Here is a 17,433-nt window from a genome sequence, read left to right as displayed (position 1 = left end):
GAGGTTAGAGATCTCACAAAATATGTTTAAACCCACTTCTGGTCTAAGCCAGGAACTCCTACCATTTGTTAGTCTTGTGTGTTGTTATTAGATTGTCATTCAGTCGTATGTTTTGTAGTTTAAAGTCGCTTCCATTTCGATAAACTAGTATGCATGATAGATAGGAGACCACAACAGCAACTTCCGCATGCAGTCCGGAATGCGGTTCGATAAAATTGCTCTCCTTGTTTATTTCGCTATTCTGTCAAATCATGTAATTTTGCTACCTCCAATGGTAGACGCTACAACGATGGGTGTTGTCAAGAATGGAACGATTAAAGGAATCAGCTAGGAATTAGACGATCACCATTGGTATAGGTGAGTTGTTTAATAGTTGTTGCTTTGGGATAAATGCATGTTTTGGATTTATTTATAATCAGAAAAAGCTGGAAAGGAAAGAAACGTGTTGCTACGTGAACCCGGAAAGGCCGGGACGAATTTAAAAATAAAATCTAGAGACGATCGTTCTGAGTGTGCCACCTACACATTCAAACGTGTACACAAGCACATTATTCCCTATCTATGTGTTTTCATAATTATGTGATAGAGGCCAAAAAAGGTAGCAGCTTTTTGCATCTTGTTGTTAAGCATTTCCAGTGGAGATAATGTTATTTTTCACGGTGTGTTCGATAGGTTTGTTACATTGTAACATTATATAATACACACGCATAAAGTGGATTAAAATAGCCTCCCACACTCAATTAACTGAATTTCAATTATTCTATTTACCGTAGTGCTATTATATAAGACTGCGGAGGTTCATATCACTTATATTCAACCTCTTAATATCGGATTTTTTTTTACTATTGATGTTGAACGATTCATAGTAAAAAAAAAATCCGATAAAACCGTTGAATGTAAATGATATGAATCTCAGAAGTCTTATATATTGTCCTTTACTATAAGACGGAGGTTTATATCATTTACATTCAACATTTTTTATCGAATTTTTGTTTACTATCAATGTTGAACGGTTCAACGGTTCGACATTGGAAGTTAAAAAAAAATCCGAGAAAAAATAACGGTTCAACAATGATAGTAAAAAAAATCCGATAAACATGTTGAATGTAAATGAAGTGAAACTCTGAAGCCTTACATTATAGGACTATCGTTTGTTAGTTCTTTATCCTAACTAAATGTTTTTTGTGGTGTATATTACAAAAAAAAAGGGTGGGGTGGGGGGCTTTTAAAAACACCAAAATACCAGTCCTACAATATCTGTTTACAGAATGAGATATATTTCGTATTCTAAAACTAATTTTTTCTCACATGTTTGTTAGATATGTTGAAAATACAGACAAATGTTTAGTACGTATATCCATCCCCTCTTTTTAAATTCATTAGTTCAAGATACAGCTCTGAAGAATATGCAATAACCTACATTTTTCTACCATGTGAAGACCAATGAAAACATTGGATATGATTTGAAAACATGGCAAATTAAATACATGTAGGAACTTTGGGTTTCGTAGACATAAATTATAATTCAACATTTTCGATTTATATTTTTCTTTATTTCATATTCTAGTATATTTAATAACATGTTTATATTTTGTGATGCATCTGACATCTGGCAGTGGCAGATCCGGGAAAGAGCTTTTAGTTCCGATCCGTTTGTACGGTGAACATGTGGTTGCAACCCCCTTTTTAATTGCCTGTTCGATTTTTATGTTTGCAGTGTCGAAAAGGGAGATAGACAGCAGTTTTATCAAAAAGTTATGTGAAAAGTCTGCTATACATCTGACAGTCAGGAATTATTCTGAAGTACACATGTCGACCAGAGGCCTGGACTAGAGAGGAGAGGTTTTAAAGTACCAGATGCTCATCTGAGATTCCAATTTGAACTAAAGAAAGCAATATATAAAGAAATAATCTATATGAATAAAGGTATGCCACAAAAGGAACTTTTTTTTATATACAGAATTTGTCAAACGTATCCATTACAGAAGAGATGTGAATGCATCCTTCATAGCCTTGTAATACTGATGGTAATAATTTATATAATTTTTTAGATGATATAGCAGTGCCATTGGTTTCCCCTTTCTCCTTCTTCAAAGAACTTGATCATCTGAACCCTTCTTTTTTTTTTAAATTGAAGTCCTGTTCAAGAACAGTTAAAAGGACATATGCTTTATTATCTTTTAGAATCATCATTTTTTTATTAAAATAAAACAGGTTTTACATTCTACATTAAATATGCTAGTCAACCGTAAATGTTTTAAAACACACAAAAAAGGTCTTTAAATTAGTATATTCATTTTTCAACTTACAAAATATGTCAAAGGTTTAAGCATCCCAAACATTACCATGTGACTTGAATTTTTGATTTGTCAATATCAAGCAAGCTCGATATTTCCCATAACATCATACTAGTTCCATTTTTATTATTAAAACAACAAAGGTCTAACTCTTGTACAAAACTGTAACAGATTATAAAAAACTGTCTTAGCAACGGCTTGGTTGATTGTAAGTGTTTGGTGCAAAGACTGAAGACTTGAGACAATAACATGGAGGTAAGTATGTATAAGAACAACGTTTTCAAGAATATAGGCGAATTCGGGGGGGGGAGGGGGCTGGGCTTTCGTCGAAAAAATATGCTTGATTAAACATAGGGAATCACTGAATCATGACTGGAGCGAGCTCCCCTTAGCTCAGTCAGCCCCCCCCCCACCCTAAATGTAAAATTCTGGATCCGTCACTGGATATTGGTTTGAACAGTGCGATTGAAGTCTTCAAATGTATAAAAAAAAAATGAAAGTCTTTGTGCTGGTTATTTACATACGGGAACGAAAATTTATCATCAAATTGTAAAAAAGAGTGAGGGGTAATATTCATTCAAAAAAAATATTGTCTGATCCAAAATTTGTTCGAAAAAATATTGTTGTCAGGCAAAATTTAAAACCAGAAAAATTATTATGAATTCTGATCTTCTAAAACCTTATAGTGTTAAGTTTTGAAAGAAACAAATATTTGCTTGGTGGAGGCGGACAATAAATGGTCGCGCTCAGACAAGAAAACCACACCCCTTTAAAGTCAAATGATTAACTTACTTCCTTGATGATGGATTGTTTCCTGGCTTGCTTTGGTAGAGTATTGTTGCATGTTTCACATTCGAGTAATATATATACGCATGTGAAGAACATGAAATATGAAGACACCGGTGTACTACTATAGTACTTGACTTGTAATAGTGAGCATGTATGAGAAAAATAGAGTGAGCCAATTGTAAGATGCTATAAGATAGATTAACAAGAATATGTCCATAGTACACGGATGCCCCACTCGCACTATCATTTTACATGTTCAGTGGACCGTGAAATTGGGGTCAATTCTTTAATTTGGCGTTAAAATTAGAAAGATCATATCATAGGAAACATGTGTACTAAGTTTCAAGTTGATTGGACTTCAACTTCATCAAAAACTACCTTGACCAAAAACTTTAACCTGAAGCGGGACGAACGGACGCACAGACGAACGAACGAACGAACGGACCCACAGACCAGAAGAAAATGATGCCTCTCTACTATCGTGGGGCAATAAAAATGCATCGAAAATATAGCACAAAAGAAATCATGAAATAACTCAGTGCAATCCCAATCTAAGATGCAAACACATCAAAAGAAAAACAAAATCACACCATATCTCCACATGACACAAAACAAAAAACCAACTGCAATCAACAAATAAGACAAACTAAATTACAAGAAAATTTGCAAGATCAATAATGATGTATAAAAAATAATTCCGAACGACAATTGGTTAACACAAACAAAAGGAATACAACGATATAAATATATGCAACTTCACAATGATCAACCAATCCAGGTTACTGTATGACCAAGATGTAACAAAATGTGTAACAAAACTTTTTAAAATAATACAGAAATTATGACTGTCGGTGTAAATGTAATTTTTTAGAAAAAAACAGGTCAAACAGGCAAATATTATTCAAAAAAAATAGTTTTTATCACTTAAAAGTCATGTGATGTTACATATATAGGACGTGTGTTTAATGCGTAAATTAATTAACAAAACCCAGTCATATAACATCCAACTTTGAAATTGCGTCCAAATGTCAATTTTAGGTGTGCCACTTTGGGAATGGTCTTAAACGATTCACAATTCAATTCTTAATTTTTGTAATTTTCCCCAGATTTTTTTTATGTCGGGCAAAAAAAAGTAGCAATTTTTGAGGAGACCCCCTAAATGACGTAACAGATTGACTTGTGGTCGTTTTGAAAACGATTGTTTGCAAGTTGCATTGTTAACAATTGTACAACATGAAAATTAAACAACGTGAATGCAAATATTTATAATGACTTTACGGAAAGTAACTTTTATGACATCTTGACAACCGTATACAAAGTTTATTTTACTTTTCTACCTTCTAAACACAAGAGGTTGAATTCGTTTGTTCTATTTTAACCGCATATCGGACTGAATGGGAACGTTTGTCGTAAAGTTGTTGCAAATCATATTTGTCCTAATGCAGTTTTAGTACATTAATACAAAAAACATGCAACCCTCTATATATTAAGATAAATCACAATGTCACCAATCTTTTCAATAGTGTGTGGTCTAGACAAAGTTTGTTTTACCTTTTTTTATAATGAGTTATACAAAGTAATGGCATTGTGGGTAGGAGCATAAATGTACACTTCGTCCTATGATTTAGTGATAAAACAATCAACTTGTATTATATATAAATAACTTTTCAGTTTAGAAGTTTTAATTAGCAATTGCATGACATCTTTTTTTCAAGTTATTGAAACATTTTAGCATATCTCGCGAAAAGATAAAATTTCTACATTTTTTGAACTATTGAAAAAAGTCGCACTAAAGAAAAATTCAATTTGCTTGATAAAAAGTAAAATCACAAAAATACTGAACTCAGAGGAAAATCAATTCGGAAAGTCCATAATCACATGGCAAAATCAAATAACAAAACGCATAAAAAATGAATGGACAAGAACTGTCATATTCCTGACTTGGTACAGGCATTTTCAAATGTAGAAAATGGTGGATTGAACCTGGTTTTATAGCTAGCTAAACCTCTCACTTGTATGACATAAAGTATTATATGACTATAATTTGAAACAAAATTGAAGCGAAAAAATATGTGAAGGGTCAACAAATATGAAACGTGGCTGATTTTTGTTTTTAGATAAATGAGCAAAGTTGAAATAGCTTACTTTAAATAAGTCTTCGTTGTGTGAACAAATTAAATGTTCCTGTTTGTCATTAATTTTTGTCAGTTCTTCCAATTGTGTAAAAAGATTCACTTCTTTACTTCTGCCTTCCTTCTGTAACAACTCTTTCTCAAGGGTAATTCTAAAATCAATTGATAGTATAAATCAACAGGCACATGTCTTAGAAAAAAATCCTATAGAATATACGTTGGTCCTCAATGTTCATCAACTTTGTACTTGTTTGGCATAATATCTATTTTGATCTGATCGTCACACATCAGCGTATGTCACCGACGTAAACCGTGCGTGGTCAAAATCTATGTACGCTGCTAATACTCAAGTAATTTGGGACGCATTCAATTTGTCAATCATATCTGTATCGTGTGCACAACGAGCTTTTAGCGTTTTAAGGCGTACGAGAAGCGTACATTAGCGTTTATCAGGCGACCAAGTGGCTTATGTTGGTGTTTGTCTAACGTAGATAAAATGTCGTGCTTTCGGCGTGTCTGAGACGTGTTATAATTGGTTGTTAATTACAAATACGCACCTCATACTTCCAGATAAAAGTTCAATGGCCTTGAGGCGTATATAACGTGCCCAAAACGTTTCTCAAACTTTTCTGTAGCGTTTCCAACCTGCTTGTCACGTTTGTATAACTTGCGTGTAGCGAACAGATATACGCTTGACAAATGCTAGAGCTAGATGAAAATTGTTATGATGCATAAAATTATTTTTGAATTATGACGTTCACCAAGCGTCTTTTGCATTTCGACATACTTCAAACTTATGCAACGCTTCCCTAACGGAATTTTCTCTACACGTCTGGACCACGTCATCTATGCGCCAATGTGTGCCGCCGGCATAACATAGACGTAACATCTGGCAAAATGTGAGTGGTATCTTTTTGAATCATTGTCAAAGTTACGAAATCAAATTTATCAAAATTCACCAGTAAAACTAACGTAAATAAAATCTTATACAGAGCCTTTCCTTAAACTGAGTATTTTCATCAGCTTGGGAGTGTCTCCGTTTCTGCACAACTTTTTTCAGAGCACCGTGTTTTAAAATACTTTTGAAACTAAAACTGATACTTTAATGTCATACTTATTTCTGCTGTAGTATTACCATGTGTTTTTTTGGGTGCTTGTTTAATATGCATGGGCTAGAAGTATAGTGGGAGGTTAGAGATCTCACAAAAAAGCACGTCGTCAATACGCTAATGCGTGCCGCCGGCATAATGTAGACAAAACGCGAGTCTGGCGTATAAAATTATAATCCTGGTACCTTTGATATCCAATTTATATAACACAAAGTGATAAACTCGCATTTTTGAAAAATGTCGTACGGTCATGTTACACGGGAGTAAAAAAATGAATTCCTTAAAACAAATGACATAAAGTCATGTTTTATATGTATGATGTCTGCAATATAAATGATATTATCTCACTTAATAATTCAACGTCTTGTGACTATGTTGAACGCATCTACCCTATCAAACTATAAAAAAAGAATTCAATAGATACAGTTAAGGGTGGTCATATATTGAACAAAATTTTACGACTAAAAAGATGATTTAATAGATATAAGATATAGTATAAGTGCCAATGAGACTAGTTGTGAACTTAACTATGCACTTTACTATGTAGCAACATTCCAGAAGCGCACAAATACGGAGTTTATATCTCCCGTTCACACACGGGTTTTGGTAGGTTTGTGTCGTAATTTATTCGTTTTCTATGTTGTTTATTTCAAACTGTTGTTTGTTTTTTGGGTTTTTTTTTATCTTTTTTTGACATGGTGTTGCCTTTTTCTACTAACAAGTTTGAATGTCCCTTTAATATATTTCATCTCACTTCTAGATGTCATTACAAGATATGATTTATAATCGAATTAGGAACCTTTTAAGCTTTTCTTCCACTTCCTTGTATTTTCTTTCCAATAACTGATACTGATCGTTAGCATTCTTTCTCTTACGAGTTTCTTCATCCAATTTCACCTCAAGTGCATTTTTTTCACGATCAATTTTCATTTTCTCATCTTTAATGCTAGCTACCTCGAAGCTTAATGTGTCGACTGAAATGAACGAAAAATATGTAAATCAGAAATCATATATAGGCAGTTGATGTCACTTTAAGAATGTTTGGTTCATAAAGCTCTTTAATGTCTAATTGTATTTGTTTTTTGGTTTTTGTTTTACTTTTTATTATTTGAACTTCACTGATTTATCTTTTGTAGACAAATTGCGCGTCTAGCACGCATGCTTGTGTCCTGATGAGTTAGTTTACTAGTATGCAAAGGTATCGTAGACAAAATATTCAGAGTTGTTTTGAAATAGTTTTACTAATACTTTTATTCAGAATGCAAAATAAAATTATTGTGACAATATGAATTAGGTGATTTAGGTCTAACATAGAAAACATTACATAGATATATGGGTATAAACATCGCACATTCATTTCAAATTTCTTATACATATAAAGAAGCCGACTAAATCACACATATGTAATTGATATATGCATTATGTTAGAAGATATCAACGGACTTTTTATGCTTTTGAGTTTTGATTGTGTTTGATATTTTTTTCATCGAATCCTCAGTTTGTCTTCCTATCACTGTCAAACCCGTATCATAGAATATTTTTTTCAATTTTGGGAAGACGACTTCTATATTAATGATAAGTTCTTTCAATATGTTATCTTTCAATCAGAATTGGTGCATGTTTCGTCGTATTTTAAGATTGACAATTATAACCTTAAGACGTTTAAAGTCATAAGAAACCTCAAATTAAAAAAAATAATGCATGTGTTTTTTTATAACTCAATGGATAGTTTTCATTATAAAAACTTATTTACATATACTTTTTTCTGAAGAAAGTTCTTTAATATGTTCATATGCAAAGTGACTTCAGTGTGACCCATCTCGTAAAAATCCGGTGATCGCAATTTTTTGTTTCTTGTTGACAAACAGGTGACAATCGGTAAACTTCAGCTTCAAAACACGAACTTTAATTATCTGCCATATTTTCACCGTGACAGTGACCGATTGAAAAAAAATTGACGATTATACGAAATTTAGTAAAAAGATAAAATCGTGTACAGAAGACTAAGTTTATGATGTTTGTAGGCATTGTTCAAGAATTAGAATAACGTTATTGTTCATCGGGCACTCGTTTATTATGACTTTTTAGTCAATAAATGAAAAACAAAATATGGACATTTCCTTTTCGTTTGAAAACAACATACCCTGTATTTCTTTTGTGTTCCCATCATCGTTGTAGAATAACTTCTCTTGATGAAGAAGATAAAATATCAGGTTCTTTGTTCCAGCAATATTTACACCTGACTTGGTTGTCTCAAGAAAAAGCAATTTATTGTGCTGTTTCTTTGTTATTTCAATAAAGGTGTTGCTAATGCAAAATTGCTTTCTATGTTGGGGTAATTTTGAAAACCCTGCTGTCAAAAAGTTTTCGTAGACAATTGCTTTTACTGCATCTGTGTCAATTTTGGTTTTGCTGAAAAAATACAGATGAGTACTGTCAACTGTCCAGACTACTGAAACATGTTCCTTTTGAAGAACTTCGTTGAAAAATTCGGAAGTCTTGTTCGAGTTTAACAGTTTCAGAATCAGGGGATCAAAGAGTAATTTTTCGTTGAACAAATCTGACAACAATTTGTGAACTTCTTTTTCAGCTTTGGTTATCGTGACATCTCTCCCTTTTAAATACACACTAGAATTTTCTTCTTGCAGACGAACGACAACATCAACGAACGTTTTACTGAGTGTTTCAGTAATTCCAAAACACTTGACAGCTTCAATTTTCCACTTATCTCCAAGTTTTACTACTTTAGTGGCAGTAAGTCGATTGATCTCGTCAATATGTTTAGCGATCAAAGACTTCATATGATCAAATCCTACTATGAATATATTGGTTTCGTCTCGCATAAGGTCAATGCATTGTTCTTTTAATTCCTTCTTGAATAACTCCTCTACTAAGCTTGATGTAAACTTTAATCTTTGAATAGGTTTCATAACAATATCATCAGTTTCCCTAGCTAAAGCTCTCTCAATTTCAGTAAATATATCTTCATTTCCCAGTGACTTTACTTTTATTTCTAGAAGTTCTTCGGTCGAGTTTATGCTTTCAACGATTGCACTTTCCAAATTGCGAATTATTTTGTGTACTGTTGATACATGGTGTGTAATTAAAAACTGCACTTTTAATGGAATAAGGAATCCTGAAGTGTTGTCAAATATTTCGTTGTTGGAACATACTTTGATACGAAAGTTTTTCCATGGAGGTTTCCAAGTAAAATGATACTTATCATCTGTGGAATCTAAAAAAAATAAAGAAATTCGTTATAAATATGTTAGACTTTTGTAAATAGACTTAAAACTTTATTGTTTTGCTCTGTCCTGAATTGTTTTCCATTTTTTTTAATTGTAGTCCTGTCATGTAAAGTTGTCATTTTAGTTTTATATAAACATTACCTTAAAGCGGGAGGTTTGGCTAGCCACAAAACCAAGTTCAACATACCATTTTTTTTCTTAAAATATCCTGTACCAAGTCAGGAAAACGACATTGTTATCTGATCGTTCGTTTCTGCGTGTGTTGCATTGTCGTTTTGTTTTTTATTGCACTTTGGTGTTTCTGTTGTTTTGTTGTTTCCTCTTATAATTAATGTGTTTCCCTCGGTTTTGGTTTGTGTTCTCTTCATCGATTTGTGGCTTTCGAGCAGCAGTATGCTACTGTTGCCTTAAATTGATCTTATTTATTTATATACTGTTCTTGGTTTTTTTAACTAAAAAAAGATATTAACATTGTATTTGTAATAAACAAATAGTACCGAATAATTTACAATAACGATAAATGAAATAAACATTTCTAAGTGTCATACGTTCGATGCCTTTTCAGGATAACCTTTATCCAAAACACTTAAATCCTAAACATTTGAAAGCTAGGGATTCGTAAATACGTTGCAATATTATGAGCTTTATAACGATTATGTTTGATACTGCACATGTTATAAAGTGTTTATATTTATATCAAAATAGTTATATGTAATAGTGTTAACATTATTGTACGGAATTTAAATCGGGTGAGCCATTTGTGTTTTTCCTTTTTCAATTAAGGTGACCAAGTACTTTACATGTTCATTTTGTGGTAAAGTGCCGTAAGGCAATTATAAACCAACCAGTATCATTGGATGCTAACTCTACAAATTTTTCAGTTTTGTGATATCTATTCTATACCAGGTGTATCTATACTATGTTTGTTGGGCGATGCAGAAACATAGCGAATAACTTAACAATCGGAAAGTCGACTTAGCTGAGTAAAAAGACGATTTTTAAGGCTAGTTATGAGCATCAGAGGGTCATACCTAGTTTAAAATTATCGAAAAGAACAGTCGTATGATCATCTTCTCTAGATGGACACAAAATTGGACATTGCAGCCAGGAAACAAAACATGCACTTTCAGAATAGGCACATATAATGAGATACAAAAAAAACATGGTCAAACCTTGAATCAGATGGAGAAAATGGCAAACATAGATCTGGTATGATGCTCTTGTTGAAAAAAAGAAAGTAAATTTCAAGAAAGTTTTATAAGCTCCTCTAAAGGTGGCTCGAGGGTTCAAAAATTTCAGAAAATATTTAAACATTTTTTTTCGTTATAAATTTTATTTATTACACTATTAGTTACACAGTTTGCAACTGTCCTAATACAGGAATTTTATTGACCCGATAAATTCCGTATTAGGACAATTGCACACTGTGTAACGAATTTATCCTGATTTTGTTATTACACCACTTGCTTATGTGTTTTTCCATTATTAACTATGTATCAGCACACTGTGTAACAAATTTAACCTGATATCTATATAAAATCTATCGTTTTTCCATATCAGCATGATCAGTATGGTAAATTTATGACAAGTTGAAATCCAAAATACATGTATATCTTACATATCTTAATTTTGGTTTTGTTTCATATTGAGAGGCAATATTACTTTATGATGAAGAACAGCAATACAAAACTAACATTATGCCAGTTTGATTCATATATTTATATTTACCCAGCACTGTAGTGAAAAGTACCTAAGTAATAAGTGTCAAAATAGTTTGTTTTGTGTCTGTTTTGTCTATTGAATACTGTTTTTTGATAGAAATATACTGCCAATAAATAAAACCATTTAACATTAACAATTACATTTAATAACAATTGTATATGAATGTTTCAAATATTCTTGTATGCAAAAGATGATTACTAAAAAATTAAAATGTTAAATATCACAAACTCTTAAAACAGTTTTATCAACAAATTAATTCAGTTAACAAAGTGTATTTTCCACCATGATATTTAAGTGTCATTTGTTGACTGTTAAATTGTTGATTATTGTAAATTTGCAGTCATTAAGTACGGCAGGATTTGACTGCATACATGTACGTGTTTCAGACTTAACATTGTTTTGAACACATCTGTTTTCTTTATATTCACCGAAATCATCAGCAGGGTGAAGTCCATTTAGATATTTCAAAAGGTCAATTCTACCTCCTTCCCTTTGAATATTTTCATTTGCATTTGCACTGCTTTCTGTGATAGGCAATGCCAGCTGATTACATGAAACTGGTTCAGGAGCTGGCAATGCAAGAATTTCTGTAGAAGAAATTGCTGGCATTGGACTATTTTTCTTGACTAAATTGTCCGACAATGTCTGACCCATTTCAATTTTCTCTGAATTACCAACCCGTTGATACACAGTTAGCGATTGGACACTGTTATGTCCAGTGACGGCTACAATCTGGGCTGGACCATACATATTCTTTGATAAAATTGTAGCACATGTAGCTCTAATAGAATGATTTGTATAAATCTGTGATAGGTTAGCACTTTCACTAAGATCGGACATGAAAACGGTTAACTTCTTTTCTCCGACTGGTTCATTGCAGTACCAGATATCATCTACACTGTAAAACTGGACCGAGGTCTCTGTCATAATCTGTTGTTTTCTGGATTAAGCTTTGACACATACAATATAAATGAGCTCACAGGGCAATAAGGTGCATCTGCAAATTAAAGGGGTACATGTATTTTATAGTCCTTATATATTTTTATTTTTTTATTTTAGATAATAAGATTTAATATTTTTGGTTAATATTGTGATATTTATTAATCTTAATAAATGTGAATGATTTTTGTGTTTTGTTTGAAATTATCATTATGCATGTTCTCGTACTGGTTTGTGTTTATTATTCAATTGCAGTATATATATGTCATGTATGTATATGTTGAAATTAAATAATGATCATTATGAACACCATGACAAATAACGTACATAGATATAGGAAGATATGGTGTGGGTGCCAATGAGAGACAACTCTCCATTCAAATAACAACTTATAAAAGTAAACGTACATGTATGTTTAACTTTTTAACCTGTAAGCTATTCCTTCAGGTAAATAATTATTTATCGGCCCAATTTTCTGATGTTGTAAATGTGAATGACACGATACTTATCTTCTGTATTAAGAAAATCATTGCCTATATAATTAATTACACCCAATAATGGCAATATGTTTTATTTTAATATTAAAAATGAGGTTAAATTTATTTACCTTTCACTTCTGGCATGACTCCAGAACTCTCTTCTTTGTCAGTTTCCCTGTGGTTTTTTGTCATCTCATCCTCCAACTTTCTTTTCAGTTCGGAAGTCGCTGCTTTGAAATTTACATTTGTATCGTTAAACGCAGCGTCCTTTATTATGCTAAATGTTTTGTTGTAAGGGGGTGACCTTTAATATCTATTCAATAAAATTGAGAATGGAAATGGGTAATGTGCCAAAGAGACAACAACCCAACCATAGAAAAAAACCAGCTGAAGGTCAACCAACAGGTCCTCAATGTAGCGAGAAATTCCCGCACCCGGAGGCGTCCTTCAGCTGGCCCCTTAACAAATATATACTAGTTCAGTGATAATGAACGACATACTTATTTCAAAATTGTACACAAGAAACTAAAATTAAAATAATACAAGACTAACAAAGGCCAGAGGCTCCTGACTTGGGACAGGCGCAAAAATGCGGCGGGGTTAAACATGTTTGTGAGATCTCAACCCTCCCCCTACCCCCTATACCTCTAGTCCAAATAATTATGACTTCTAGCGTTGTAGGAAGGCGTCCCAGAAAAAAATAAAATATAGCCTTGCCAGACGTCATAATTATTTGGACTACTATACCTCTAGCCAATGTAGAAAAGTAAACGCATAACAATCCATATCTTATGTATTCAAGTGACGAAATCTTGTAGTGGTTACCGTCTGGTTTTCTTGCATTTATATAAAATTGCCCCAATATTTCATTCAGGTGAACTTCATCCGATATGCCTCAAATCTTATGTCCAGTTCTGATTCTCTCAAATTGCCCTGAGGTTCTGCCCTGCCTTTTAGTTTGATCTTATTGTGTTTGCTGCATTTATCTTAAGCCGTGTGTCCATCATCTCTTCATCAGTCGTCTGCCCAAAACGTTTTAAGCTTCCAGTCGCAATTCAAACTCCCCGGCAGTTCCAGTTCCGATCCGCATACGGGCCCGAATACTACTCGACACTCAAGGTGATGGAGTAAAGAAAAACAGTTCCGGAACGGAAACGATCACTGTCCGGAGTTTGGTCGCCATTTTGCAGACGTAAATAAACAAAGGGGAAGCAACTCCAAATTGCTTTTTTTTTATTAAGTCAATGGTACAAGGGAGATAATTCAAATTGACGTAATAAAAAATTGTACTAAAATTTATTAGGACAATATCAACCAATCAAATTGCGAGAAATTACTCTAAATCAGGATAATATTAATTATTACTCTATGATATGGTACAAAAATCAACCAAGACAATTGATTCGATTTGGCCCCAGACAACTCTAAAAATAATTATGTCATTGAAAAAGCTTCAAATTATCTCCCTTTGGTGCGAAAATCCCATTTGTTAGCATTCAAATTGATAAATCTTTTTGAACTCATCCGTTACCTATGTTTTTCATTTTTATTTTCAAATAAGCTGTACTCAGACTGAACAACTGTAAAATTTAAGCGATTTCTGTAATTTAGCTCTTTTTTTATTTCGATATTACCTATATTTCTCCTATTAGTTCAACAGAAAAAAAGAACCTTAACAAAAATGCATGCTTCTTTCGAAGGCTAAAATGAACGGTGACCCCATTTTTTTAAATTTTATTTCTTTATTAACTATATGATAAAGTTCATTTATAGAAACAAAATGTATACCCGCCAGCCCCCTTAACTAGAAAAGGTTGTATGCTATTAAATATTTACTCCCTTTATTAGATGGAACATAAGTTATTGCCACTGTTTAGTAATAAAAAATTGAAATTATTTCGAAGGCTAAAATGAACGGTGACCCCATTTTTTAAAATTTTATTTCTCTATTAACTATATGATAAAGTTCATTTATAGAAAAAATAGCGAAATCCTACATTTGAAAAAAAATTGATGCATACCCGCGAGCCCCCTTAACTAGAAAAGCTTGTATGCTATTAAATATTTACTCCCTTCATTAGATGGAACATAAGTTATTGCCACTGTTTAGCAATAACGAATTGAAATTCAAAGTTTTTGTCAAGCTATCAAATAACCCCATGCACTCATGTGCAAGAATTGATCTTACAAATATCAATTGAGTTTTGTGCGATCATTGCTTCCAATATATATTTTTTTTATTTTTGGTCTAAACATATTTGCACATCTGTGTCAACCAAAAGTTTCCTAACTATTGAATCTCAAAAACAAACACATAGGCTTACCTATATAATTGGAATAATTAAATCTAAAAATGTTTAAATGGAATTTTCAGATTTGATACTGGAAACATAGATATAGGAAGATGTGCTGTGAGTGCCAATGAGACAACTCTCTATCCAAAAAAAAACAATTTATAAAAGTAAACCATTATATGTACGACCTTCAACACGGAGCCTTGGCTTACACAGAACAACAAGCTATAAAGGACCCCAAAATTACTAGTGTAAAACCATTCAAATTGAAAAACCAACGGTCTTTTAAACATAATATTTTTAATGTTATCATCGTCCATCGGGATCCCTTCAAACATTTATACAATTTCTAAAAAAAAAAATAAACTTTTGTCTTACCGATCTGAGGTATCCATTTTTCCCAATCCGTGCCAGATGCATCATTGTCCGTGACAGATCCTGACATTATCTCTGTATGAGTGTACTATGTTGAAAAAAAGAATCTAAGTATTCATTAACTTACACTAATTGTATTTATTAGCTTGTTGTACTTAAATTCTTACATTTAAGTGTGTGTGTTGCAAATATATGCTCGTTGTCACCCAATTCACGTAATTTGTATTCAAAAAGTTTTCGATATAACCAATCCATAAAGAGTAAAGGCCAATTTTTCCAGTATTGATTTTATTCGTAAGGTCAAAATCAGAAAGGTGGTACAATCATATGCAATTCTACTGGTAAATAGTCTGTAAATGATACTTTATGTTCCTTGTTGTGTCTATTTTTCAGCTCATTTCCAAATATGTATCAAATTAATCTTTTGAAATATTTTTTTTTAACAATGAACGTTAAACGTGTGGTCTGTTGTATTATAAAAGATTATGATCAAATCATTATTCAAAGTTAAACATAAATAAATCATTTCTGTGAAAATATTTTGTTTTTATTGAACACTTTTCAAGGGGACATGTTCTAGTACTATATTACAATAGCAAAAATGAAAGTTTTCAAATATATTTATTAATAGTACATGAAGCGCATATCTCTCTTTGTGTTGTTTATGTTCAATACGTGCTGCTAAGCACACGGATGTATACCTTATTCTTTATTGTTTGTCGCAATGCAGGAGTTCTTCCCGTAGAGACTTGGTTCGTGATTCGCGTGCATAGTCTCTTATAACATTCATTCGAAGTTCCGCTTTACTGAGTAGCATACGTTTCGTTTCGTAATACATGCCTAAGGTTTTATTTTTTATTGGTAAAAGGTTTGTGATATACATCTTATGAAATAGAAAGACATTTACAGGAAAATGGAAAAAGACAAACGTTCACGTAAATTGTCCCAGTCAATGGACGATTTTAATGTGTCAATCAATGGCCACAGCTACACTGTTTTGAATTTCATTCTATCAATATTTATCAATTGTTTCACTGTGATGTCTATCGAATAATTATGAAATGAAGAGTCAAAGGATAACCAAAAACTTTGTACGGTGATATACCTAAAACGAAAGTACATTTTGTAAAACTATTATTCTCTCCGTTCTAAATAGTAACTGTGGTCAGTGTTCTTTTGATTTCTAAATAACATACAAAATATAAGATAACCCGATTACTAAAACAATACTTTAAAAATTCAAAATTCAATAATACTCACGTATTAACCTTATATCGAACATGCAATTAAAGCTAGGTTATCAATATAGAACTTTGCTTACAATCTTGTTCTAATATCTTATCAGTTTGAGATAATTTTGTGTCGTGGATGAATACCCGATATCCTATCTGTTCTATTAACTCGCGATCCGAGGTAAAGTTTCACTTAAATACAAAATAAAATATTGTTTTGTATTTACTTTTTTTATTCCATTTTCAAGAGATTTTTTGTTTGATGTAATCTTTATATTTGTCAGTCAATAACTATAACAATATATATATTATTATTTTAAGGGGCATTATATATGATTCGAAAGCATGACACATGTTTTAGGACATATATAAGAACCGAAAATAAAGTGGTGAACATTTTGTTATAAGCATTCAGTTTGGTACAAACTGGTTATACAAGACAATATAGTTCGATCTCACTTAGATTCTTATGAATGCACACGTATAATTAACCTCAGTTAGACATTATATCAAGTTCAAGTAATGAAAAGAGGGTAATCTGCGAAAGGGAAAAGGGAATATGATAAGAAGACCGACTACGGTCGGATGTAGGAAAGGAGTAGGTCCGGTAAGAGCCGATTTTGGCCTCAATTTTCAAGTTCATCTAACGAAATATTTTAGACACTTTTTAAACACTTAAATGTCTATTCAATTGATTCAATTAGTTTATGTGAAAGATTTTAATTGATAAAATAATTAAAAACGCTACGATTCAAGCTTAAGGGGGCTCGCGGGTCTAAATGAATTTTTTTATTTAATATAGGATTTCTCTATATTT

The 17,433-nt window shown here is 32.3% G+C and overlaps 1 protein-coding gene across 1 annotated transcript in view; it reads right to left on the bottom strand.

Moving 5' to 3' along the window:
• Nucleotides 1-15,465, bottom strand: part of LOC139521528 (uncharacterized) — a 45,046-nt gene extending 29,581 nt beyond the window's left edge. Inside the window, exons 1-4 of the mRNA XM_071315004.1 lie at nt 15,388-15,465; nt 8,471-9,562; nt 7,127-7,301; nt 5,232-5,370 (exon numbers count right to left, since the gene is read on the bottom strand). Coding sequence (XP_071171105.1) covers nt 5,232-5,370; nt 7,127-7,301; nt 8,471-9,562; nt 15,388-15,454 — 1,473 coding nt within the window. The 5' untranslated portion in view covers nt 15,455-15,465. The remainder of the gene's footprint in view (nt 1-5,231; nt 5,371-7,126; nt 7,302-8,470; nt 9,563-15,387) is intronic.
• Between the last annotated feature and the right edge of the window lie 1,968 nt (nt 15,466-17,433).

The sequence above is a fragment of the Mytilus edulis genome, chromosome 4, assembly GCF_963676685.1.
Source record: "Mytilus edulis chromosome 4, xbMytEdul2.2, whole genome shotgun sequence".
Classification (NCBI taxonomy): Eukaryota; Metazoa; Mollusca; class Bivalvia; order Mytilida; family Mytilidae; genus Mytilus; species Mytilus edulis.
The sequence above is the reverse complement of the archived record's forward strand: the minus strand, read 5'-3'. Positions and strand labels throughout refer to the sequence as shown.